This window comes from Xenopus laevis, chromosome 5L, assembly GCF_017654675.1.
Source record: "Xenopus laevis strain J_2021 chromosome 5L, Xenopus_laevis_v10.1, whole genome shotgun sequence".
NCBI classification, from domain to species: Eukaryota; Metazoa; Chordata; class Amphibia; order Anura; family Pipidae; genus Xenopus; species Xenopus laevis.
Window position 1 is genome coordinate 71,679,209 of NC_054379.1, and position 26,871 is coordinate 71,706,079.

Here is a 26,871-nt window from a genome sequence, read left to right on the forward strand (position 1 = left end):
TACCAATAGAAACTATGGCATCCAGCACTTAACACTTAAATGCATATTCTAACAGTTACAGTCATTATAAAAGTCTCTTCCCTGATGCTTTAATCCTTAACATTTCCTTTTTTGTTATTTTGTTTACTCTTTTCTAATAAAGGAACACTTGACCTTCCAAGTTGAATGCCAACAGTTTTTAAAGCAAGTTTCCATTCTACAGGGCAAACAATAAAAGCTATTTCAGAGAGCACGTTATGTTGTGTTTAACACACTGCTTTTCTGATTCTGAAATAATAATTGGTTTTTCAAAAGAGATGCAACTGGAACAAAGCACTACTCAAAATAGGAGTTGCAATATCTTAGAAGCCATGGGGTCAATACGATTAGAGTATCGAGCTTTTCTTTTATAATTGTCTTAGGGTGCGATTTACTATGATAAAATAACAGGTATACAGTACTTGTGATAGGGAGCTCCCAATGCAGGCAGCCTTGTTGGGGTAAATGTATGGTCTTTATATGCATGTGCGCGATTTTAATTGATTAGCACACCCCCACCCTCCTAGGTGGGGTACTTGCTTATTATGCACATGTGTGTGCCTCAAAATGCTGCCCACACCAGGAACTAAAGTGATATGTGTCCTTTAATATGTGTGTGTTGTTAAATGCATCACAGAATGGACACAGTCAAACTGATACTACTTTAATCTTCAATTACATTAGCAAATGAAAAACCATTGGAAATGTTTAATGTAGATTGGAAAATGACTTTAGTTTCTTTCCTCATCTAAAAAACAGTTTTGAGTGGAAAACACCTTTTAAATCAGAGAACTGGAAAGTGCATTTATAGTTTAATTATAGATTATTTCAAATATACATATTTGTTTGTGTCACTCATTCTTTTACATTTGCAATTGAAACCTATGGCACAGATTTTGAGTGGCACCCTTATTGATTCCCCCCACCTATTGTTCTGTGTCAAGAGATTTCACAAAAATGCTGATCTGTGGGAGTCATATGCTACACGTTATTTTCAAAGTTTATTCTTCTAAATGTGAGGCAACTGATTGACTTTGACCCCTTTTTGATGATATTCAAAGTACATTCATAGGGAATTTGCTTAATATATTCAGTTAAGGGTATCCATATGGCCACACTTGCATAATCGCCTCAGTTTGTTTATTACCTTCCCTGAATGTGAATGATTCAATCTATTTCTTCATGAAACAAATTAAACGTAGCCCTGACGTTTATTGAGTCAACATCTGAATCACATTGTAGCTCACGCAGGCTTGTAAATGAATGCATGCATTACTAAACAAACTTTTTATTTTTTGTAATATTTGGAAAATCCTATTGTTTTCATGTGTCCTTTCATCTTTTCATCCGCAGGCCTGAGGTTAATTTAAAGAAATATTCCGGTTGTCTGAAAGACATTGAAGTATCTCGGACGCCATACAATTTACTCAGCAGTTCAGATTATATTGGATTAACCAAAGGATGTGCTCTTGAGGTCTGTCAACCTTATTTTTTCTCCTTCCCTAAATCTCAGAATTTTAGTTACCAAATACTGTATGTATATTTGATGTATTTTCTCACTGTTTATAAGACATTGCACACTGCAAGCAACAGATCAGTAAATCAGTAAAATCTGTTAAGGGATCTGCAATTGAAGCAAAGACTCTGTGATTGTAAACTACTGTGCCCTGAAATGCTCACTTATGGTTTGGGCTGCACTACACCTCTTTTAATTACATATCCTAAGTACTTGGCCTAAGAGATCTTTATCTTGCAACTAACTTTTCTGAGGCATTGTTGATCCATAAATTGAAATTCAGCAAATACCCATATTAAATTATATATTGTGGCATCTCTAAGCCTAAGGTAACACATAAGCATTCACATAGGTGCAGCATACATTGCAACTATTGCCAGTAACACTATCATCATTTTTTCAACCTAACTTAATATGATACTATGTAATGTGTATACATTCACAACTTTCTACCTGCAAGTTTAGCAAAGGTTTACTATCATTAATAAAGTGGTATGGTCGGCAAGTCTTTAGTTGTTTCCAAAGAAATGTGATTTAAAATGATCAAGCAACTCCAGTGACACTTAATTAAATTTGTTTATGTGAAAATATACTTAATAAAAAATCTAGATTTATTATCTTGTTACTGTGTGTTCAGTATCTGTTTATTGTGTGATAATATTACCTGCATGCTATTCAGCAGAGATCAGTTTGCATGCTTTATGAGTCTGGTTCATGGGGATAGCTATAAAGTTGTTTTATTATAAGCAACAAATACTGAAGTAAATTCTAGTCTGTGTCCTTATAGGCGAGCTGACCCATTCTGAGCTGATTGGTTTGCTGTGATTTGCATTGAATGGCACTGAACCAATGAAGGCTTTAAAGTGATAGGTGCTTCAGAAAAATTAATCACTATTTATATGCTTGTATATGGTATGTATTGCCAACTGGAATTTACAAGTATATTATAGTAGAAATAACCTCAGAGTCATTGCAGTTTCCTCTTTATTCAGTCCTCTATAAACAGATAGCATGGAATATTGTTTCTTCCATAAAAAATGAAGAAGTAAAAGCCAACTCTTTAGACTTGATGATCTTTATTTAAAGCAGGTGGATCTATACTGTGTGACGGTGCTGGGTGATGTTGTGATGGTAGAGTCTATTAATGCCATTAAGAGTGAATTGTATAACTTCTATACACTACAGTTAATTTATGTATGTGTATATATACAGTTTTATACATGTCAGTGTATTGATAAGTCTGTATAGGTACTGTAAGTGTATGTGTACTTATACATTGGGAGTCAAAGACACATATCTAGTTCAGATTTTTATGTCTAAATCTAAATGACACTTACCAAAATGCTAGTTGACCCAGAGAAAGCCAAAAAAAAACCCAACTAAAGTCTCTCTCCCTCAGAGTAGGAAAAGGTCCATCCTGACTCCAGTCTCTGGAGATATTTTCAATAACCCTATATTTTCTCACTTCCTAAAAAGTAATCCAACCATTTCTTGAAACTATTTGATGTGTTGGTCAGTACAACCACTGCAGGGAGAGAATTCCACATCTTCACATCTCTCACTGTAAAAAAACCCTTCCGAATATTTAGACGGGAAATCTTTTCTTCTAATCTGAATGGGTGCCCTCTTGTCAGCTGGAAGGACCTACTGGTAAATAAAACACTAGAGAGGTTATTGTAAGATCTCCGTATATATTTATATATAATGTAGTTATATACCCCCACTGTGTAAATGTAATCATTTTACACTGACATACCAGCCAGCAGGATAAAGCTGTGTGATCACAAAGGTGGGGGCTGTAATGGGCAGTTTAGGATTCTGTATTGACAGCACTGTCTGATGTCATAGAGAATCATTTATAAGTCTGAACTTAAGGTTCCATTTAAACAAATACATCTGAATGATTGATTTGCGTTTTCTCTATAACAATACCGTGCACAATTATTGGCAAAATCGTTATTATTTGTTGTATCAATGTTTTAAAGTATATGGAAAGCGAAAGGGAAACTGTGCCATAATGAAAAAGTTTGTGAAAAACAAATGTTTTCCTCTCTTTGCAGAAAGTATACTTGGTCAGTTTTGCAAAACCAGGGTTTTTGGAGTTACCGCCAGTATCGCTAGATGTTGGGACTGAGATTACCTTGTCATTCAGCACTAAAAATGATTCAGGCATTATCTTGTTCGGCAATGGAGGAAATCTGGCTCCACCCAGAAGGAAACGTAGACAAAGTGGACAGGTATGTTACAATGCTGCAATTATTATTTATTATATAAATAATTATTATTTAATGCATTGACTCATTGGCTACCTTTAAAGTGGTGTGCTGGTTTGTGTTCATATGGGAACATCATACCCCTCAAAATGGGAATTCTAAGGCAAATGCAGGACATCTCTTGATTCTGCAACAAAATTGACTTTATAGTAAAGGTTTAAAAGTGCACAACTTCTCTATAATGTTGCAATAAAAACTGGTATCTAACAGATGGCAGGACATCTCTTGATTCAATGGGGGTTGTAAGCAAAATTCAATCAAGTTTTTTAATAAATAAGCACACATTCAAGTTGTTCCAAAAGTGAAATTTAATATATATGTTTTAATCTGTTATACCTACAAAAGTAAATGTAAAAAAAAGATTTAATCTCTGATCAATGAATTATAATCCAATAAAATTGGTAGGTAGTGCATAATAATTGTCTCTAAAATTTGGAGTAAGGAGACTTTCTCACAATTTGTTTGTAAAACTGTAAAAATAACTAAGTTGCATTCCTATAATATGTATTTCCATGAAATATCCTGTAGCACTGGGTTTTACTGTAGCATTGGGTTTTGATGCAAAGCCAATGTAGCTGCTTTTCAAATCCCAACTACAGCCTGGTTTCATACAAATATGTATTTCATGCTAGTACAAATAGAGTGGACAAAGGGATGAATATTTGAAGCTTGGTTCTTATGTTATTATATATTCATTACAGGTCTATTATGCAGTCATTTTAAAGAAAGGTCGTTTGGAAGTTACCATCTCAGGAGGGAAAGACGTCTACAGAATTACCATCAGACCTGAAAAGGGGGAGTTCCATGATGGGAAAGAACATTCTATCCGACTAGAAAGAACACGAAAGTAGGTTTTAGAAGAGAACTAGTTTTTAGCTCTTAACAAAGCCAAACGCTGCTTAGTTCTTTTTTTGTCTATGCAATAATGCAGCCACTTCATGTTTGATTGCAGTCATATCGGAAAGCTATATTTTATTTTATAGTAGTAAAAAAAGGGTATTTGGTCTGTCAATTTCCAATCCATGGCATAGGTTCACAACAATTGCAGTCACTTGAAATAAGCAGAAAGTTCTCCACACTGCCTTAGCTTACTATAAATGCATCAAATCCTCTTTCGGGTTACCGATATCCCGTCATACATTGATTATTTCATATAATAAGAGGAGAGCACTCCAAGGTAGCAAAAATCTGTGGTTGTGTTTATTCGAGACCACTACACTAAAGTAGTAGTCTTGAATAAACACAACCACAGCATTTTGCTACCTTGGAGTGCCCTCCTCTTATTATATGAAATTGCACACATTACCTCTTATTACATTCTTTTAACATCTTGATGTAGTCTCTTAATTGTAAAGTTTATTATATATTGAAAAATGTATAAAATAATGAATGAAAGGTAAACAAAAGTAAACAAAGAAGTGAAGCAAACAAACACGCATTCCTCTTATCTAAAACACCTTAAGTTTGATGGCCGACAGGGAGATTTGTCAGCCGTGATAAAAATGCACAACAAATGTCCCAAAAATGTTGCTCCAAAGGCAATAATTGAAATCACCATTGGTAAAACCTAAGCATCACAAAGTCACTGAAGTTTCCTCGCGAGGCAAGTTCCGGAGAATGAAGCAGCAGGTAGGTTTTACCACCAGCAATTTCAATTATTTCTGGTGGAGAAGCATTTTTTGGAGATTTAGATAAAGAACATGCCACACATTCTTTTGTGGGTGCAATCCACAAAGAAAATCATGTACCTTACACTTGGACAATGGCAAGTTAGCGATAAATAGATGCAAGCAGTTTATGTATGGCATTTTTATTAATACATTTGTCCTAGTGTTGTACATACTAACAAAGTCCCTTGAATATGTTCATCCCTAGTGGGTGATTTTATTCGATTCTGTGTGTGGACTATTTTCACATTCATTTCATTGTCCTAAAACCTTTTGACATATGTAATAGTAAAATGCCATACATTCCCAAGCCCAGGCAGATAAAAAGGGAAAGGTTATGCTGCGGGGTACTACTGAGTAAAATGTATTAACCCTTGCTAAATGTGTCCCTTTGTTTTATTTATCTAATCAACACTGCATTCATTATATATTTGTAATTGAGTTTGAAAATCTTTACCTATGCAAACTACGTTTACTGAGATATAATGCTAGGAGGAGGGCAGACATGCAATTACATCTCCTAAATAAAGAGATTATATTCTATTATTTCTCTCAGAAGATGGACTGATCCAATTTTCAGTCCAATATGTTTCTATTTTCCATTGCTATAATATGAGATTTTCAAAGTGTTCATTTATTTTTCAACTACAAGGAAACAGCTTGGATGTGGAAATAACCAATGATGCAGATGTAGACTGCATGCTGGGCTAAACCCAACAAAACTCTAATCATGTTACCTAGCAATTTTATCCAAAGCTGACATGATGGAAAATCTATTATTATAAGCCAAGAAAATAGAGAAACAGTACAAAGACTTGTTCTTTGTTATATTTACCTCTGTTTCATAAAGTTTTGTTCATGGCACAGCTTTCATGAATAAAATATCACCTATTTTCAACTCTTGCTGAGATGGCCATACAAGGCACATGCATATTTGAGGGGAAGTTTATGCAGCAAAATAGCGACAATAGAGTCTATCTTATTTTTTATGACCCAGGAGAGCTGATATGGATGTCTGTATAAAAGCAGAAGACACACACAGATATTAGACAACAGACGGGAGATAAATGATAGACTAGAAAAGTGAAAAACAAGAGGACAAAATAGTCTATGGGGTGAGAAAAGAACTATATATACAATGCAGGGTCATCCTATACAGCAGGGGTGGCAAATATTGAGTAAGAGAGTGAGCTAAGCATTACCTGTCTAGTTAAATAAATTCATTTTTTTAAAATGAAAGCACATTATTATTATTTAAATATGATAATATATTTATCTACGAAAACATTTGTAAAGGCAAACTTCCCCTTTAATTAAAGAAAAAATATATTTTTTGTTATTTGAAACCACTCTGGTGAAGCTTTGGCTTTGTGCTAAGAGTAATTGGCCATCTTGCCTCAGTCCTAATCAGTATCTTTCTTTGAAAAGTATGGAAATGGTGTTCTCAGGGCGACAAGCAGTTGGCTTTATACCACATGGTTTAATGTAATAATGGCCTCAAACTTGCTACTTGTCCAGCAACTCATGGCAGCTTATCAGCAGGTACCATTTTCTTATGAGTAGGTTAAAAATAAACATCTAAATGGTTGTTATGGATTACTATATGTGGGCAAAGTTAAGAGTTGTTACATTTTGCTAAGGTCAAAAAGTTACATTTATGTCTCATCAGTTCAGAGAACCCCTGTTTTTCAAAATAGCTACCATATTCCTCTTGGCAATCTCCAAACAGGCTTTGATATGGGTTTTTGAGCAATGGCCTTTGTCACAACTCTAGTCCACTCTGGGTATAGTTATTCCATAGATTGTTTCTCACATTTTAGATGTATACCTCTCCAGCTCCTTCACAGGTACCATTGACATCTTGGTTGCTTCTGTAAATAAATAGTGATGGGCGAATTTATTCGCCAGGCGCGAATTTGCGGCGAATTTGCGGCGAATTTTCGCGTTTCGCCGCCTGCGAATAAATTCGCGAAACGCCCGCGAAAATTTGCGGCAAAAATTTGCGGCAAAAATTCGCCAGCGAATGCCGGCGCCGTTTCGCGAATTTTTCGCCGTTTCGCGAATTTCGCGCGAAATTCGCTAATTTTTCAGCGAAGCGAAACGGCGCAAATTCGCCCATCACTATAAATAAACCCCCTAGCCTCACTTACTTTTGGTAGATGCCCTCTAGAAAAGTCACAGTTGTAACCTTATTTGTAAAATTCTAAATGAAATCCATTTTAATGTAAAATTCAACTAATTTAAATTATAATAAAGTGAATATATCCAAGGGTGTGAATACTTATAAAAGGAATCCACAGAAGCCAGAAAAGCCTGCTCCCCCAAGCTGATTATCTAGATTGATTTACATTTGGTATAAGCTATCTTCTAATTATCATATTTTTTTTTAGTCAGTTTACTGTGCAGGTTGATGAAGATAAAATTCAGACCCTGAAAATTCCAGCTAGCCAATCATTGGATGTGAAAAAGCTGTTTGTAGGAGGCATTGATTCTGATACACAGTATTCACTGTTCCGAAACATTCCACCATTTGAAGGATGCATATGGAACCTTCTTGTCAACGCTGTGTAAGATACTTTGTAATTCTTTTTGCTTAACTATTATATCCAGTTCTACAAATCTCTCAATTCTGTATACAGATATGTCAGAAACACTGCACATTTTGGCTGATATTTAGTTGCAAAAATGTCTAAATGAAAAATTATTCATTTATGTTGTTGTCCATATGTGGTGTCAAAGTGGTAATATGCTTCATTCCTTTTCATAATTTATTATTTTAATTAATTGGGCTCCAATAGGTAATCACAGTATGGGAACCCCTGCAATACTGAATGTCCAAAACAGTAACAGTTGTTGCACGTTTGCAAGATGACCCCATTGCTGTGAATACATTATCTTTCCTATGATATGATTGAGGCTAAGATACTTCTATAGGCCTTTACAGAGCAAAATCTGAATAAATGTTAAGCTTCCTACATTCTTCTCTATGTGATCACATACACCAACACAACAAATAGTGTTGACAAAGATACCTGCTCTACATATAAAAAACGTACTATATCTAAGCAGAAGCCTTAGTTTTTGCTCACTGCCTGCATATCACTATACTAAGGAGGTTATTTATAGTGATGAGTGAATTTTTTCATCAAATTTCCCCACGTAAATGATGCCCATAGACTCTAATGGATAAAAAACTGTGCTCGTCAATTTTCACAGTTTTGCAAATTTTTGCAGAGGGGAAAAAGGTCAGATTTTCCCATCACTAGTTATTTATCAAAGGTCAAGTTGCGTTTTCCACTTAAAATTACAATTTTCAAGGTTATTTTTTAGTTAAAAAGACGCAACTTTTTTAAAATGTATTATACCCTGACCCTGCAAATAGCTTGAATCCTAAAATACACCACCTAAAACCCGTCAAGGCCATTTAGAAGTCAATGGCAGAGGTCAATTGAACCATTTGAAGATGTTAATAGCCTTCATGTTGGAGTTTTTTTCCGTGAGTTTTCACTCAAAAACTCAATTAATTCGAGCGATTCGAGTTTTTTACTGCTGAAAACTCGATCAATTCAAGTTTTCAGAAAGTTAACCCCAAACTCGCTGATTCAAGTTTTTTCCATTCAAGATATTTCTCAAATTAAAAACCATTTGAGTTGTGAGTTCATTCGAGGTTTAAAAAAAGCTCACAAAGCTCTAGAATTCAATGTTAAATAACCACCTTAATATTTACATCACTGGCTTTGGTTTCTGGCCAGGATCAAATCTGATTGTATATAGATATGGTTCCAGAAGTGCAGCTAGAAATTATGTTATTCAGAAGTGTATTTACTAAACAATGAGTTGTTTTTCTGTTTTTCCTTACTGATATATGGATGCTCATACTAGATAGATAGATAGATAGATAGATAGATAGATAGATAGATAGATAGATAGATAGATAGATAGATAGATAGATAGATAGATATAGATGTGGAGGGCATAAATTGGCTTGTAAGCCAAGTCAGCAAATGCTTTTAATTAATATATGCGTTATGTGGACTCCTTTTTGCCGTAGACCAATGGATTTCTCCCAGCCCGTGTCATTTGAGAATGCTGAGATTGGTCAGTGCCCAACTCTTTTGCAAGACAGGCTACCAACATATCCAGAGGAAAATGGAGACAGAGATAAAAATGCAACTCAGTCATTAGTTCTGCCTGAATCTGTTGACTCAACTGCAACACCGAAAGTTTCTCCATATCCTGTTCCTCCCCTTGTAAGTATTACACAAAAATAATTTATTATCAAGACACTCTGTAAGGTACAGTTTTAAATGTAAACACTTATCATTGTAATAAATAAATGTGGAAAAGAATGGTGGTAGGGGTCCGTATTCATGCTCATGACACCATTTTTAAGGGTGCATACTATTAAAGAGCTATTTTCCATTGTTTTTTGATCTGTTGAAGTTATAAATTTGCTTATAGGAACAGTAACTAGGAATGCGCCAAATCCAGAGTTTAGTTCTAGTTCAGGTGTCGGCCTTTTTCAGCAGGATTCAGCCAAATCCAACTGAATCCTTAAAATCTATTTTTTCTCTCCACATGCTACCTCGTAGTTCTTTCATTTAAATTGCATATGCACATTAGGACTCCTCTTCTCTTCAAGCTTTGACCCTAACCTTCATGATTTTGGATTTTGGATTTGGACAAATCGTAAAATAAAGCATTTGGTATCCCTAGCAGTAACACCCAGAATTGGAAAGGTGTATGCATTTATATATATATATATTTTTTAAACTAACTGTAAGCTCCTGTGTAGCCACTGGGGCACTAGTTCAAGTAAAAGTTGGGCTATAAGGGACACATTTACAGAAAAGGTAACAGATCATGTAAAACAGGACATTTCTTGCCAAGGAATAGTTAATTTGTTCATCCAGCATTTACAGCTACAGTATACATAAATGTAAAAATACATATGTATTATTACTTTATGGCATTGTGGAGCCCTTAAATTTTGGCCCTGCTATTGCTAAACTTTGAGAACTCCATTTAAGGTTATGCCCAGCTGCCTGCTAAATTCAGAAAACCGATTATAAAGTATATATATATATAATTGTGTTACATATTTTGTTCATAGTATTGTATATACTAGTACAGAATGTCTTTTTCTGTATGCATTAATAATTTAAGGGGCAGATGTGCTGAGATTCCCAGCAATATCTCTTTTATATCATATTTTTTTTCAAGTTAATTATCACATCTATGAACCCATTTGCTGATTTGAAGTGTGTACTTTTGTCTAAATATTTTTAGCTGCTCAGAGGACTGCTCAGAACGCCATTCTGTTCTATGTGGGATGTAGGAGGTATCAAAGGACTCTAACACAGCCACATAATAGTTATTTGTTAAGCCCTGGTGATTTTATTCTGTTATAAGTAATTGGTACAAACCGTCTCAATTTATCAATATTAATGACAATAATTGTACTTAAAGGCATTCTAATATAAAGTAATGAATGCAGACTCATTTCAATATTACTGACAACAATTTTCCTGACAAAAGTCAGAGAGATTGATAAACGGTCATGAGTATCCGAAATGTTGCCCTTTTGGCAACTACAACTCACAAGGTGTGCTGCTGGTTATCCGTTTTGGTACAAGTTATGGCCCGAAGCAGGATCGGGCTTTTCAGTACAACACCTGACACCACAATTTTGGTATTTTTGGGAGTTTGAGCTCTCCATACTTGTTTGCAAAAGTCAGAGAGAAAGCTGGAACAGCGATTAAAAAAAAAAAAAAAAAAGTAGCTATTTTAGCCATCTTACATATTATAAATTAAACAGGATAAATGTACGCAAAGGTTATAGATGTATTTCAATTAGTATGAAATCTACTAGAAAATTATATTGCAATATGAGAAAAGGAATTATAAGGATACACTATAATGTCTTAACTTAAATCCAGTTTCCTAAGAAACATAGTATTGGTATGTCAGGAAGATAATTAAGGACTTATGTGGATCAAAGGGCAGATTTAGAAATATAAGTGCTAAATTGCACAAATGCAGTTGCCTTGGTAACCAGTTAGGTATTTGATTTTGTTTTCTAATTTATAGTAAACTGCTTAAAATGAATAGCAGATTGTTTGCTATTGGCAATTGCACTTGTGAAACCTGTGTTCCTAAATCCGTGAAGTGAAGTCAAAAGTAGAAGTTTGAACAACACTGTTAAAATGTATATATCACATTCCCAAACAAAGAAATGTGTTCAGATTTACTAAAATGTGAAAAAATACAAGGGCCATTTTTTCAAGACTTAACAGAAATGATTAGAATACTTAATCATACAAATTTTAACAAGGAAATGGAGACAGTCAAAGTGCTGGAAATGTCCAGAGTCTCAAGTTCCCTCTCTCTTTTTTTTTGTTTCTTTTTTTTTTTACAGTCCAGTAAGCAATCACAGTGCTAATTTCACTTGCACTAAAACATCATGGATTCCGTTTTTAAAGTTCAGGCACGACAGCCAATGTGCTCATGTGAACTCAGATTTAAGATATATAAAGATAGATGAACAGATGGACAGATAGACAGACACAGTGGCGTAACCCACTCCGATCCCCATCCTCCCTCCCACTGTCCCTCCTCTGCCCCACTCAACTCCATCCAACTTGAAAACAATATATAGCTTACAAAATGCAGCCCAATAAAAAATGTCAGTCTCTTAGAATATTTCTTGCCGACCCTTCCACAGTCTCTCAACTGTATATGAATCCAAAATCGAGCATATATATACCCCCAGAAGGGATATGTATAAGAAGTGATCAGCGCCTGTGGCAACAGAAATAAAAAACAGACATAGCGCAATATGTTCACAAATGTGGAATATCACCCCGTGCGTGCACTGGATGTCAAGTGGATGTGTTTTCCCCTTCTTTTTTAAATGACTATTAACGAGGGTAAAAAGTGGCACTACAGGTGAAGAAAAGAAAAGTGCCTTTCCTGTGAAATAAAATATATTCCAAAGATGCAGATGCCTCCACCTTCTGTATAAAATGCCTACTTACTGTACAAACCACTGCCGTGGTATGATGTATTTAACATGAATCTCTTTCAGGTTCCTCCTTCAGCACTCACCGCTCCTTCCGAGTTCCCAAGCAGGAATACAAATCGATGATAGTGTAACACCGTTTATTTAAAACATAATTAAAAACAATTAAAATTCACACTCACATTTCCCTTACGGGTTTTTGCGCATTGAGTCCAAACAACAGTCTTTCTGGGGTCCCCAGGGGCAATCCTGCCAGCTCACTCCAAGCTCCTGCCAGCTCACTCCAGGTGCCTTGATCCAGGTTGTTGTGTCCCCCAAACTATGCCTTGATCTCACTATTATTAAAGGCTCTCTTTAGTCTCAATTTTCTAATGTGTTTTTCTGCATCCACGAATAGGTCAAAACCATTGAGCCTGTTGGTGGGTGCAAACGTTAGTCCTTTACTCAAAACATTCTGTTTGGGTTCTGATAATTTAATACTACTTAGATTAAATATTCCTAATAAGTTCCCCTCCTTACTTCTTGTCTTGGGATTCTTTGATTTTGTGCCCCCCTTTTTTCCTCTCCTCCTTGTTTCCACCTCCATGTTTCCCTCTCTTGGTGTGTCTGTGTTGCCCATTCTTCTGGTTCCTCCCTCCTCCTGAAATTCTGTGTTGCCCATGAGTTCTCCTGGTGTCTGTCCTTTCCCCTTTCCCTCCTTTCCTGTGTATGCCAGTGATTCTGTTCCTTCCAAGGTGTCTGTTTTTTTATTCTTTCCCCAAGTGCTTGTGTGTTCTGATGTATTTTTCCTTTTGTAACTGTCTCCCACCATCCAACTTGAGCCCCAACTCCACCCATGCCCTATCCTGACTTGCGTCCCCTTGATCGATGGTAAGAGAGCAACTGGGGAAGAGGGTTTTTCTTATTGGCTATAGAGGAAGCAGACCCCGCAGTCTGGGCCCCCCTGTCCCACGGGCCCCCTTGCAACTGCAGGATCTGCTTCCTCTATAGTTACGCCAATGGACAGACAGACAGAGAGAGATGGACTGGTGTAAAATCCAGCACAATGTAAAACAGGGAAATGCATTATATATTGGTGGGACCAAAAAACACAGTGAAAAATGAGGGAAAATTTGAAGCCAGGTTGTGAAGTTTCACTGTATATATAGTACAGTATATGTAAGTATAGAATGTAAAATAAGGGGGCGGTCCTTAGCCATGGTGGAGAACAGACGTCTGTGCTAGGAGCTCCGTCCGTCTGATCCATAGCAGCCCGAACATAAGCAATTATTCCCGCCGCTACACAGCTCGGGTCATTCACCCAAGACACAGCAGCATGGGGAGAAGGGGGACCCGTGCACAACGCACCACCATGTCGCCATACCTTCACAAAACCCCCGGCCGGGACTTACTGCGGAGCTCTCAAGATGGCGCCGGCTCTGATGACGCACCTTCGGAACCGCTTCATACGGCTGCTTCACCCACCGGTTCTGTGAGTACTTCACCTGCCTCGACCCCAAAACACCAATCCCCTCAACATTCTCCCGAGGCCGCACTACACACCGAACGCACATTAGAGCAGCCTGTGACCGCACAGATACTGGCTGAACAGCTTTCTTATTTACAGACGGCCCTCACCTCCACCATTACGCAAACTGTCTCTGCAGCAGTTAATGTTGCGATAAAAGAGATCCAGAGGGAGGTCACTGATATTGGGGACCGTACTGACAAATTGGAGAACTTTACTGATGATTTGGCACAACGCCTCATGACTGTTGAGGATGATAATGCCGCGCTTCGGGAGGAGATATTCCAATTGCGGGACATGTGCGAGGACCTGGAAAACAGGTCCCGCAGACAAAACCTGAGATTTAGAGGGGTCCCAGAGGAGGTTACACCTTCAGAGATTCCTAACTACCTTAAGGACCTCTGCTCCCAGATTTGTCCGGACATCCCGGTTACCATGTGGAGATTTGACAGGGCCCATCGCTCCCTAGGCCCCAAGCCTTCCTCTCCTAAGCCTCCACGGGACATCATAACCTGCTTCCACTTCTATCAAGGCAGGGAGGCCATATTGGCTACCACGAGATCCACCAACACTCTGGACTTCCGCAATCATAAGATCCAGATTTTTGCGGACCTCTCCCCTATCACTTTGGGTAAGAGGCGTGAGCTGCGACCCCTCACACAAAAGCTTAGGGAGCATGGGGTTCCCTACAGATGGGGGTTCCCGTTCAAACTGGTTGTCAACCGTGCCGGCCACTCATACATTCTGCACAACCCCCAGAACGCGGACAGATTCTTAAAGGCGCTTGGCCTTCCCACCAAAGAACCACCGGGGCCGAACGGCAAGGCGACTCAGGCTCATCCGACTTCTCCCATCAAGCCTCAATGGGCCACTGTTAGCAGCAACATCGCCCCGCCAAGGCTGCAATTGAGCCCCTCTCCCCCTCGGGAAACTTGATAATATTCTGTCATGACCCCCTTGGGTCTTCATTTCAACTATGGACTATTGTCCCAACGCACTGGATCTTCTGGTTCGGACGCAGACCTTTCTGCTTTAAGCACCACTTAGTTCGGACTAGTTTCCACCAGGGCACAGTGATCATATCCCCACCTGGAGGAGCCTGTCTTGCTCCTCCGGAGCCGCAGACCTCAAATCTGCGTCTCGCACGTTATACTTACTACAGGCCATTTTTGTTCTGACGGCCCTACTGTTGGCGCAGCTGAAGCCAACTCAAGTTAATCTCCCTTTTTCTCTATATTTTTCTTTTTTTCTTTTTTTTTTTTTTTTTCCTCCATTTTTACTTTTTATTCCTTAACTGTTCTATTTTTTGAATATGTTTTCAGTTTTGATGTTATTGCTATTGTTATTTTTCACATGCAGGCATTGCATTTTTTTGCACTACTGTTTTGATAGGATTGAGGCTGTGTGGGAGGTCTGTTTTGTACAGCACTTAGGGTTTGCTTCTATAATATTGTATCATGCATGTAAAGTGAGGGGAGAGCCTGGACAACTTTACTTCACTCCCGATTCTGTACTTGGGCTATACCTGAACGAGCAACCATTTACCCCTAAGGATTATGGCTAAACTAATCTCCATAAATGCCAAAGGCTTAAATAGTATCCATAAGCGATACCTTCTTTTGAAGGAATTAAACAATGCCCGAGCGGACATTGCTTTTATCCAAGAGACCCACTTCCCTGCAAGTGGCTCGGGCAAAATTACCTCCAAATTTTATCCCAAAAGCTTCTATTCCTCAGGCCCACATAAAAAGGCAGGTGTTGCCATTCTTATCCACAAGGACTGCCCATTCTCAGTTGACCAGGCTATCCCTGACCCGAATGGTCATTATTTACTGTTAACAGGGAGGTACGCTCAATTACCAGTAATGCTCCTAAATATATACTCCCCAAATAGGAAACAGATCCATTTTGTTCGCAAAATTATTCGTAAAGCCCAAAGCCACACCCCTATTCATATTATCATGGGAGGGGACTTTAATCTAACCTATTCTCAAGTCTCAGATAGGTCACACCCGTCTCCTGATCAGGCTGCCCATACTCTTTCCAGGCTTTTTAGACAATCCATGAGACAGGCCCACTTATTCGATGCTTGGCGTATCACTCACCCAACAGATAGGCAATACACTTTCTATTCCCCGGTGCACAAAACTCACTCCCGTATTGACTATTTCTTTGTATCGCATCCCTGCCTCCATTTGCGACATTCCTCTGACATCCTTCCAATCACTTGGTCCGATCACGCTCCTATCACCCTCACTTTGGAACTGTCTAAGCCCCCTCTAAGGGAAACGCACTGGCGTCTCAATGAAACCCTCCTACATGATTCAGAGGCCTTTAAAGTCATAGAAGCCAAGCTCAAGGATTATTTTACACTTAATGAAGGTTCTGTTGATTCCTTAGCCACGTTATGGGAAGCACATAAAGCTACGATCAGAGGCCACCTTATTGCCCTATCGGCCCATAAAAAGAAATCACGCATGGCCAACTACCTTCTGCTGCATAGACAACTGCGAGACTTAGAAACACAATACAACATGTCAGGTTCTGAAACCTTACTGAGGCAGCTAAATAAAAAGCGTAGGGAATTGGCAGTTTTAAAGCACAAACAGGCAGAAAAGGCCATTCTTTGGACTCGGCAACTTTTCTATGAAAAGTCAGATAAACAACACACCCTACTAGCCCGAAGATTAAAACACCAACAGACTCACTCAAGAATAACTTCGCTCAAACTCCCTTCGGGCCAACTGACCTTTGACCCGGGGCAGATCGGTTCCCAATTTTTCGATTATTACTCAAAACTGTACAATCTGACCCCCGCATACACGAACACTGTGACCCACAAGGAACAAATCACGAGATTCCTGGAGTCTCTTAACCTCCCCAAATTCTCGGAGGATGACCTTTCCTCTTTGAATGCTAATATTACTGCAGAGGAACTCACAAATGTACTTAAGCAAATGCCCACTGGGAAATCTCCGGGACCTGACGGCCTAACCTACAAATATTACAAACTCTATCAGCACATACTTATACCCTACCTGGTCCAACTGTTTAACCTATATCTACAAGGCGATCCTATCCCTTCCACGACTTTGACTTCCTATCTTACATTGATACCGAAGAAGAGAGGGAAAGACCCCACCATCTGTCCCAACTATAGGCCCATAGCCTTACTAAATACTGATCTAAAGCTGTTCTCTAAACTCTTAGCAAACAGACTAGCCCCCATTTTGCCAGGCCTGATCAACAGGGACCAAGTCGGCTTCATATTAGGCAGACAAGCGGGGGATAACACCAGACGCACCTTTGACCTGATTGAGGTTCTCCAGCGGAGAGGCGACCAGTCCTTAATCCTTAGCCTTGATGCCGAGAAGGCATTTGATAGATTGGACTGGACTTACTTGTTCTCTTTGCTGGAACATCTCAATCTCTCTGGCTCATACCTTGCTGCCATCCATAACTTATACAGTACACCCTCAGCCTACCTTAAACTCCCCGGACAATCGCGTAAACCCATTTCAATTTTTAATGGGACGCGGCAAGGCTGTCCCTTATCCCCCCTGCTCTATGCTTTGAGTATAGAACCTTTGGCTGCCGCTATACGCCTCCATCCAGATATAACGGGAGTCCTAGTAGGGAACATCCACTATAAAATAGCTCTCTTTGCTGATGACGTCCTGCTCACCATCACCAACCCCCTTGTATCCTTGCCAAGCTTACATCAGTTGATAACCACATATAGTTCCCTATCAGGATACAAATTGAATGTTGATAAAACTGAGGCCCTTCCCCTACGTATCCCACAGCGAGCCCTATCTGCTTTGAAGGCCGCTTTCAATTATAAATGGAAAGATTGCGCTATCACCTACTTAGGCACCCAGATCCCAGCTGACTTGAGTCAGACATATAACCTGAATTTCAAGCCCCTGATACAACATACAAAGAGCTTGCTAGAAACCTGGTCCAAATACACCATTTCCTGGCTAGGTAGGGTAGCAGCTTTAAAGATGTCTATTTTGCCTAAATATTTGTACTTATTTGAGACTCTCCCAGTGGTTATCTCCCCAGCTACATTTAAGACTATCCAGTCTCAATTCCATAACTTTATCTGGGCTCATCGAGGCCACAGAGTTGCTAAATCTGTCTTACTGACACCACTTAGACAGGGAGGTTTGGGCATCCCGGACCTACAAAAATATTACGAGGCTGCACACCTGAGACAGCTACTGGCCTGGTCTAGCTGGTCCTCACATACCTGTTGGGGTCAAGTGATTTCCATTTAAATGCTTGTATTTGGGGCCACTCGGACTCTGCTCAGATTCCCACTTCTGCACTTTCTGCAACCCGACTCACCTGCTCAATCTGGCGTAAAACTAGGCTCAAGCACAACCTAAGTTCTTCCAAATCGACCCTGACCACGTTTCTACGCAACCCTGCATTTCCCCCTGGGATGGACTCTTCCTTCTATACAAAATGGACCAATTCTCATTTTTTTTTTGATCCGGGACCTGCTTAATCCCCTCACGCATGAGATCCTGCCTTTCCAAACGATCCGGGACAAGATTCCACAGACTTTTTGAATACTTCCAGATTCGACATTTTTTGGGTCCTTACATCACTTATGCCAAAGCAAACCGCCTTACGGCTTTTGAACTGCTAGCAACAGTCGGCTTGCCACAGAAAGGTCTTATCACCAGAATCTATCAACTACTTGCCATTCCCTCCGGTCCTACACAATTGAGACACAAATACATGGACAAGTGGGATCGGGCATTGCCACGTCCATTGACAGCTGGAGATTGGTCCCTTATTTGGGAGAATGCTAGGTGAATGGTCTCCTGTGTCCGTCAAAAGGAGAGCATCTTTAAAATTCTAACCTTCTGGTACTACACCCCGGACCGCTTGCACAAATTGTTTCCAAATCACCCTCCCACTTGCTGGAGGAATTGTGGGGCCCAAGGCACGCTCCCACACATTGGGACTGTCCCTCCGTACAACAGCTCTGGAAAGAGGTAGCAGCTCTCATTAGCCGGATAATAGCCCGTCCTGTCCCATTGGATCCGATTGTTCTCTTGCTTGGCAAACCCATTCCCAAATTACGTAGAAGTGGTCAGGCTCTAGTGAATCAGATCTTAACGGCTACCCGCCTAGCAATTGCCTCCAGATGGAAGGACCCAACACCGCCAACTAAGCCCGAAATCATCCGGAGAGTTAACAGCAACAGAATATTTGAATCAAACATTGCCTACATCCAAAACAGGATGGATTACTACCTCAAGGTTTGGTCGCTGTGGGAACTTAGGGGTTTGGCCTCTTAATCATTGAGACCCTTATGCAGTCCTTCCTGCTTTGTGTCACGATACCTATGTCCCTTTGGTCTTATAACTGGCTCTACCTCCACGCCTAAGTTCACCTCCTCATTGCTCTTTTTGCTCCCCAATATGTATGTAGTTTATCATAGCCCAAGATTATGCCTGCCTTCCATTTAATCTATGCAAATGCCTGTTGCACTACAATGTCTTTTGCTCCTATCGGAGCTCTTTTTTTCTTTTACTTTCTTTTTCTTTCTTTTTTCTTTCTTTTACGTTGTTTTGCACTAACCTGTGACATATGCATTACTTTGCTGTTTGTATGTACCACTAAGTGCTTTATTTACTGGAAAACTTGCTAATAAAACATAAGTTACAAAAAAAAAGAATGTAAAATAAGCACAAAAATTTTATGTAATTATACATTACTTATATGTCAATATCCTAAGTTTAACACATTTCACAGGTCTCATTGACTGTTATTAAGGTAAAATTACCTTAGAAAAAGGTGAGAAACAGCGAGAAAAAGGTATTACTGGAAAGTTAAATAGTTCCAAGGTTACACATTTAAACAAGAATTACATTTTAGGCAGGTCACACTGTGTGTAATTTTATCTCCATAAAGCCTCTCAACTCTATTCTTTTTCCTCTATGAATAGAATATACAAGGTATACTTTATACTACAAATTTGCCCAGTGTTGATAAATGAGCCCTACTGATTTTAATTGTGTGTTTTGACATTCCCTAAACCCAGAAACAGTATAATTTTTTCTTTGATGTTTAATTAAAACTGGTCCAAAGCGTTTGCTCACTGGACCATAAATGCATTATGAACTGTGTTGCATGAGCAGTATTTATTTAAGTGAGGCCAAGCCACACACTGCTGTATGGTACTTATATATTGGGTACCATTATGTGCTGTATTGTTTACCTTTCCTTAATAAATACAAGCTGTTGTGTTCTACTTGCTTAATAATGCCTGTGGTTTAAAAATAGCAGAGCCTGGTTTTTGAGCATTAAGCAATGCTAGAAATTGTGTTCAAATTGCTTTGCATGAACACTGGGATTAAATATGCCGTTGCTATATTTTGCAATACAAGCTGCACATCATTGCACCTTGATCAGCACAGTCCACGGTAACTTTATATCAAGTCTTATTCAGAACACGATGATAATAATAATGCATTGCATGCAAGAGATGCTGAGAAACAAGTGAAGATGCCAGGCAAGGGATAGATATGTCTCAACAATCCAACTCTTGTGGAAATGGCGTAGAGATTCCAGAAACCTGTAAACTTGAGGCAGAACACAAACAATACTTAAGTACAATTCAAGTGCACTTCTTATTTATGGTCCATCTGTAAAGATACCCATGCATCTTAAAAGAAATATAACCATATTACATGTGGGGACTGAAAGTATTCAATCCCACATCTCATAAATCTTGGGATTGTTTCTGCATCAATAACAGTTTTAAGCTTTTTGGAGTTTGTACATACCAGATTTGCACACTATTCAGGACTGATTTTGGCCAAGTCTAGATGTTCTTCATATTCAGGTTAACATTCAGAGGATCCTTGTGCGCCTACATTTTCAAACCGTGCCATAGATGATCAGATGGATAATGATCAGGGCTTTTACTGGGCCATTGTAGGACATTCACTATTTTGTTTTTGAGACATTCCAGTGTCTCTTTAGGCTGACAGCACACAAAGTGTTGGTGCCACTGTTCATAACAGTTGGTGCTCTACATAACAGTGATCTCTAAAATAGGGTAGCACAAAATAAGCCATTACTCAAAAAGAGCATGTCCAAACAAGTCTTGAGTTGCAATACAATTTTTAAAGCCAAAGTTTAAAGCAGCATGTGGCGTAAATTTACCACTGCCCATAACTAAAATAACACTATACCTAAAATAAAACTTTAGGACTTTTTATCAGCAGGGACTGGACATTGTGCTAAAAAAAGAAAGAATGGATGGTAAAGAATACAATTAAAATTACTACAAAAGAACACAGAGGAGTTAATTTATTTTAAAAAAACCTCAAATAATGGTGATTAACTTTTAAAAGGTTAATGAGAAGTATATCTGATTATTTCAAGCTACTTTTTTTCCGTTTTCAGATTTTTCCCCAGAAATAAAAAAAAAAATTCAATTGCTTTCCATTTTCCCCCCCACTTTTTATCCAAATTGAAGATTAGTTTAATGTTCCTGTCTATGGGGTTTCAGTCTGTCAGTTTAGTAATCCAAGTGCAGCATCTGCAGCAATAATTGTATCAATTGTAACAACTGCCTTTAATGAAACTCAGGGATTCTACCCAGCACGGCCAGAAATAAGAAATGTATCAACTAAATGTATCAATTTAGAACAAGAGCTTCAATATTAGGTTTAGGAAAAAAACAGTCACAAATAGACATGAGAAAGTATTTGAAAACAGTCTTTGTTTCTGGTGAACAATCTGAAAAAAACTGAACTGAAAAAAGAGTTGGAAAGTGAACAACCCCTTTAAATGAATGGAACAAGGTGATTTTTGTTAGCAATGGAATTTTTCCCCTGACAAAACACAACTGTGATTATTCTATTTGTCTTTTTCTTAAATATGCTAGAAGTCCAGAATAATTGATAAATCAGCCTTCTGATAAGGTAAATGCCCAGATATAGCCCCGATCTCAATTAACCTGAACAACATGAAGAGAATTTGCCTGCATGTGCTTACTTCAAAATACTTAAATCTGTTATTGCTGAAAACAGTGACTTTGTATAAGCATTCAGTCCTTTTAAACAGCTATTTAATTTGTTAACGCAAAACAATGTCAAATTAAGAAAAATAAGATTGAGCTTCAATGTTTTGATATATGGTTCAGAAAAGGAGACAGGCAATATGTTCCATTCCAGCTGTTGTGGACCCATGTGCTGGATACGCTGGTAAGGAGACTGTGAGAGTACTACAACAGCTGGTACAGCACAAATAAGGATGCCTTATGCCCTGTCAAATGAAATGCTCACAAACACACACATACTAATATAAATTAAATGACAACATGTGAAAGCTGCAGTTGATTTATAATTCATTTTTAATAGATATACATAGGCTACAGAGCTCTCCCATCTGGTTAAAATAAATAATTTCCAACTTCTTAAGTTATTATTTATCCCATTTTAAATAATACTATTTTGTCTGCAACACAAATCATTGTTAAATAGTTGATTTCCAGTTCATGGAATATATTACATTGTAATTAAAGCCACAAAGCTATCGATAACATCAGCTAAAGCAACGTTGGTATTTATCTCCTCAAAATGGCAGATCATTTGATTATATCAGTTGGAACAGTTCTGTAACATTCATAATCTGTTTTGTAGGGGTAAATTATACATTTATATATGATGCAATACTTCCCCTTGCACTCATAATTTGACTTGCAATGCAAAGAATATACTTTGGAGATCTATATAATGATGTAAGCAGTCTGTTTTTCAGTTGTCTTTTTTAATGAACTCATTTTGTAGTAACACATTCAGCAGCAGAAGAGCGTGTGTGCATAAGGGATGCTATTAAGCAATTTAAATCTGCCAGTGTTCTATGATGGAAAAGAGCATGATGATTATATTTTCACAATGGCTACATTTGTCATGATTGTGGCATACTAAGTCTGCTTCTCTAACAACTGCTTTGCATACTTTTATCTGCTGAATCCTAGGAGCCTGACTCCACCGACGAGAAGAGTGCCAACATTACAGATGACCATGAGGCCCCAACGGTATCTTTTCTAGTTACCATCATTTATCAATCCTCGACTGGTTAACTTGTTATTCCCTCGTTTCGTTGCTTTAGCATTTAAATGGCGCAGTATTATTGTATGATCATTCAGATCCACTTCTGTTTAGCATGCATTATTATAGATAGACAACAATCCATCTTCTTTTTGATGGATGAATGGATTTGAAACAGATTTCAAAATGTGGTTGTGTTAGCAATTACATTTCAGTTTTAAAGGCAACATGTCCTGTTTACAGAAGCATGCACTGCATGACATCTATTGCATTTGGTATAACTTCCTATGGACAACAAAAATAGCTCAGTCCTTTCTTCTATCTCCATCTCCTTACTTTGAGCAAAATCATGATGCGACCTTCTAACTCAGCCAATAACTGAGGATTCAGTTACACTGTATATTAATATAATATACAAGAGCCATGAATATCCTGTAAATTATATCCTTATAAACGATGCTTAGTGATGTCATTGGCTATAATCGGAGCTTAGTGATTTAATTTCTGTCACATTACTCACACAAACTTGTGTATTATAATAAATAAAGAACCCCCTGTTGCAAAATATGAGGATATTAGAAGTCACCTTGGAGTTCCATGACTTGTATACAAACACTCAGTCTTGGGCTTTGTGTTTTTATATGGTCATGAAACTCCTTGGTAACTTACAATATCCTTATAATTTACAAGAGGGGGTTCTTTATTCATTATATAAACCACAACTCTGACATCATAAGTTCCTGTAGGCACGTTTCCTTTAATGGCATCACCTTTTTTGGTGTTCCTTCAATTAAATTAGTACAGGTATAGGATCTGTTATCTGGAAACTCATCTCCTATAGACTCCATTTATCCAAATAATGATTTCGATTTTCTATATAACAATAAAACCTTGTACTTGATCCAAACTAGGATATAATTGATCCTTATTGGAAGTATAAGGAAAACTGTGCCCACTGCAACTCCTCTCATCAATGTGAAAACTAAGATCTTCAACAGGCAGTTTGCATAGAGAGGCATCAAAGGAGTGAGGGGAAAAGCATGATGTTCCTGGATATGGAACACACTCTAAACCCTTGAGCAAAAGGGAAGGAATGCATTTGCTGAATCTGACTATATCTTGGTGCTTTAATAAAGGTGATGGAACCAGACCACCCTCTCCTTTTTCCCACAAGTTTAGCCACTGTGTTCTCCTGTGAATCCCTCCTGCTTTCCCTGCCAGTGACTTTACTCTCAAGTACATAGGAAGTGTAGACAGCACTGAACTAAGCGAAAAAACTAAGACAACAAAGGATCATTGGTGTAGATAAAGGCCACAGCTGATTTATTAATTTAAAATCATAACTGATTATAAATAACCAAATTCATATAACTCATTAACTTTCCCATGCTGGCAGTTTATTGCAGCTAGCCCCTGATAACAGATATTCCACTGGGCTGCCTTGCTACCATACGCTCCACCTCCACACATAGCCTAAGCTTACACCCCCCACCATTGTTAAGTAACAAACAGTTAACATAGGGTGGGTAAGTGGGTCAAACTCCTCACTCCTTCCTCTTTCAAAAGGCTGTCCCATGTAGAGTGATAGGTATGCCCTTGGAATGCCTCCTTATATACCCTATGGTTTTTGTCACCCTAATAATAAACCTGCCGACCAATCAACTTACATCTGAGTTAAATGTTAACACCCCTAGTCTACCCTGCCCAGAACCTGTAATTTGTTGTTCCATAATGGCTGACACTTTCGTATGCCTCTAAGGGCTTATAGCATCGAGGTTCCAAATTCGAGAACCAGTCCCCGTCAGCACACCTACATTTTTCATTGCTCACACCTCAGAATCCTCATAACTGGATATCTGACCCGCTTCTTCTCCTGCTCCTTTACTATAATATAACTCACAACTTTACTTGTCATTCTCAATTCCCAGCAGTAGCCCCCCTGATATAGTTAAGGCAAGTGGAAGTTGTACAACATATCAGCAATCTGTATATACATTTTATATACAGTACTTTACATAGTGTTGTAAATTATGCATTAACTTTAGAGTTTAATTTTATAAGTATTCAGTGATTTCATATCAATACCTAAAAGTTCCATCCAATGAAGCACCTTAAGATACCAGCAGATTAGTAATCAATACACGTCATAGGTAATAAAGGTTGCCACTCGAGAAAAATACAGTGTTTAGTAAAGATTTAAGTCAGAAGCAATTTAAAATAGGCACTGTTGGAGCTATATCTAAAAAGGTGGACAGTGTATGAACAAAACAGCTTGTTCAACACAACCTGCAGTTTTTTTTTAACAAGAAAGCTGACACAAAATTGAGGATTTTTTGTCCCAGTCTGCACCTTAAATATAGGATAAGAACTATTTGAATCATCTTACAGTAACTTGCATATTTACTATATATGTGTTGTGCAACTGTGAGGCTTCTTGTAACATCAGACAATGAAATTCAAAATTCCTGCCCCCAGACACTGCTAAATCATTGGCCTTATGCTTGGGATTTACATACTGATTTTTGGTAATTTGGGGATTGGGCAGGTTTTAAAATGCCCATATCTGTCAGGGTGTTTTATGTCAACAAAGAAGGCAGTGGCTTCCACCAACTTCCTGCTGCTTTTGTCAGAACAGTAGAAAGACAGTAATTGTGTGTAGCCCCAAATGCAGTGTATGACCACCTTTAGAGTAGATCTCAAACTAGCAGCCCACCCTTATCTTAGTTCAAAAGCCTACAAATCATGCAACAACCAATGATTTGTATCTGAATAGAAGGTATTCAACTGTAGTTGTATATTAATTATATAAACACTGGGGCTAAGCTTCAACCAAACATAAATCCACTACAATGAAAACATTGTATAATGATTTTGGTGTTGACAGTCTAACAATGGATTGATGTCCCTCTCAAAAGGGTGAATGTTCGGCTGACAGAGATCCAGTAATATTGAAGAGTGGAAAACAATTTGGGCTCTCCAGAAATAGTCATGTTGCCTTTGCATTTGATGATACCAAAGTAAAGAACACGTAAGTAGTAACTTTGTCCTTTTTAATGTCTGCGTTTCACCATAAATTCATTTTTGTGTTAACTGGGAATGTGAAAGGGGTGAATTGATGTTTATTTTATTGCAGACTTTCCATTGAACTTGAGCTTCGTACTGAAGCTGAGTCAGGGTTAGTGTTCTACATGGCTCGCATAAACCATGCTGATTTCGCTACAATCCAGATCAAGGAAGGGATGGCTCACTTTAAATATGATCTTGGAAGTGGGGACACAAGCACAATGGTTCCTCTTCAAATAAATGATGGAAATTGGCACAAGGTAGGTCATGTTACAGAAACAACAAAAAGTAGAGACATAAACATTATCAAATGCCTGTAATAATTTCTTCATAATTGGGATCAATAAATGATAAACAATAATATGCACAAGGACATAGCACAAAGCTGTATATTATGGATCTTTAAAGTTACTATGACATAAATGTTTTTGAAAAATCATAGCACAGGCAAATACCTTTCTTGGTGCAATATAATTTAATTATAGGTATCCACCCAGACAAGGACAAACATATATGTTGTGGGTATATAATACTATATATTATTCCTAGATTATTCCATTCCTTTTTTGTATGCTATCCAAAAATGTCAAACTCTGCTATAAATATATACACCATTTATGATATATTAGTCTATTTTGAAGCCCGTTTTATTTCAATTATAATCAGAGGTAAATTCAAAGAAAATTCTATGTAATTGTCGCAGGGCTATGTGTATCTCTG

At 38.1% G+C, this 26,871-nt stretch overlaps 1 protein-coding gene across 1 annotated transcript in view; it reads left to right on the forward strand.

The window, feature by feature from the left end:
* LOC108716137 (laminin subunit alpha-2-like) overlaps nucleotides 1-26,871 on the forward strand; it is a 433,274-nt gene that overhangs the window by 399,839 nt on the left and 6,564 nt on the right. The window contains exons 53-60 of the mRNA XM_041562932.1: nucleotides 1,372-1,492; nucleotides 3,595-3,771; nucleotides 4,509-4,654; nucleotides 7,865-8,041; nucleotides 9,526-9,724; nucleotides 23,016-23,075; nucleotides 26,004-26,116; nucleotides 26,222-26,411. Of these exons, the coding sequence (XP_041418866.1) occupies nucleotides 1,372-1,492; nucleotides 3,595-3,771; nucleotides 4,509-4,654; nucleotides 7,865-8,041; nucleotides 9,526-9,724; nucleotides 23,016-23,075; nucleotides 26,004-26,116; nucleotides 26,222-26,411 (1,183 nt within the window). The remainder of the gene's footprint in view (nucleotides 1-1,371; nucleotides 1,493-3,594; nucleotides 3,772-4,508; nucleotides 4,655-7,864; nucleotides 8,042-9,525; nucleotides 9,725-23,015; nucleotides 23,076-26,003; nucleotides 26,117-26,221; nucleotides 26,412-26,871) is intronic.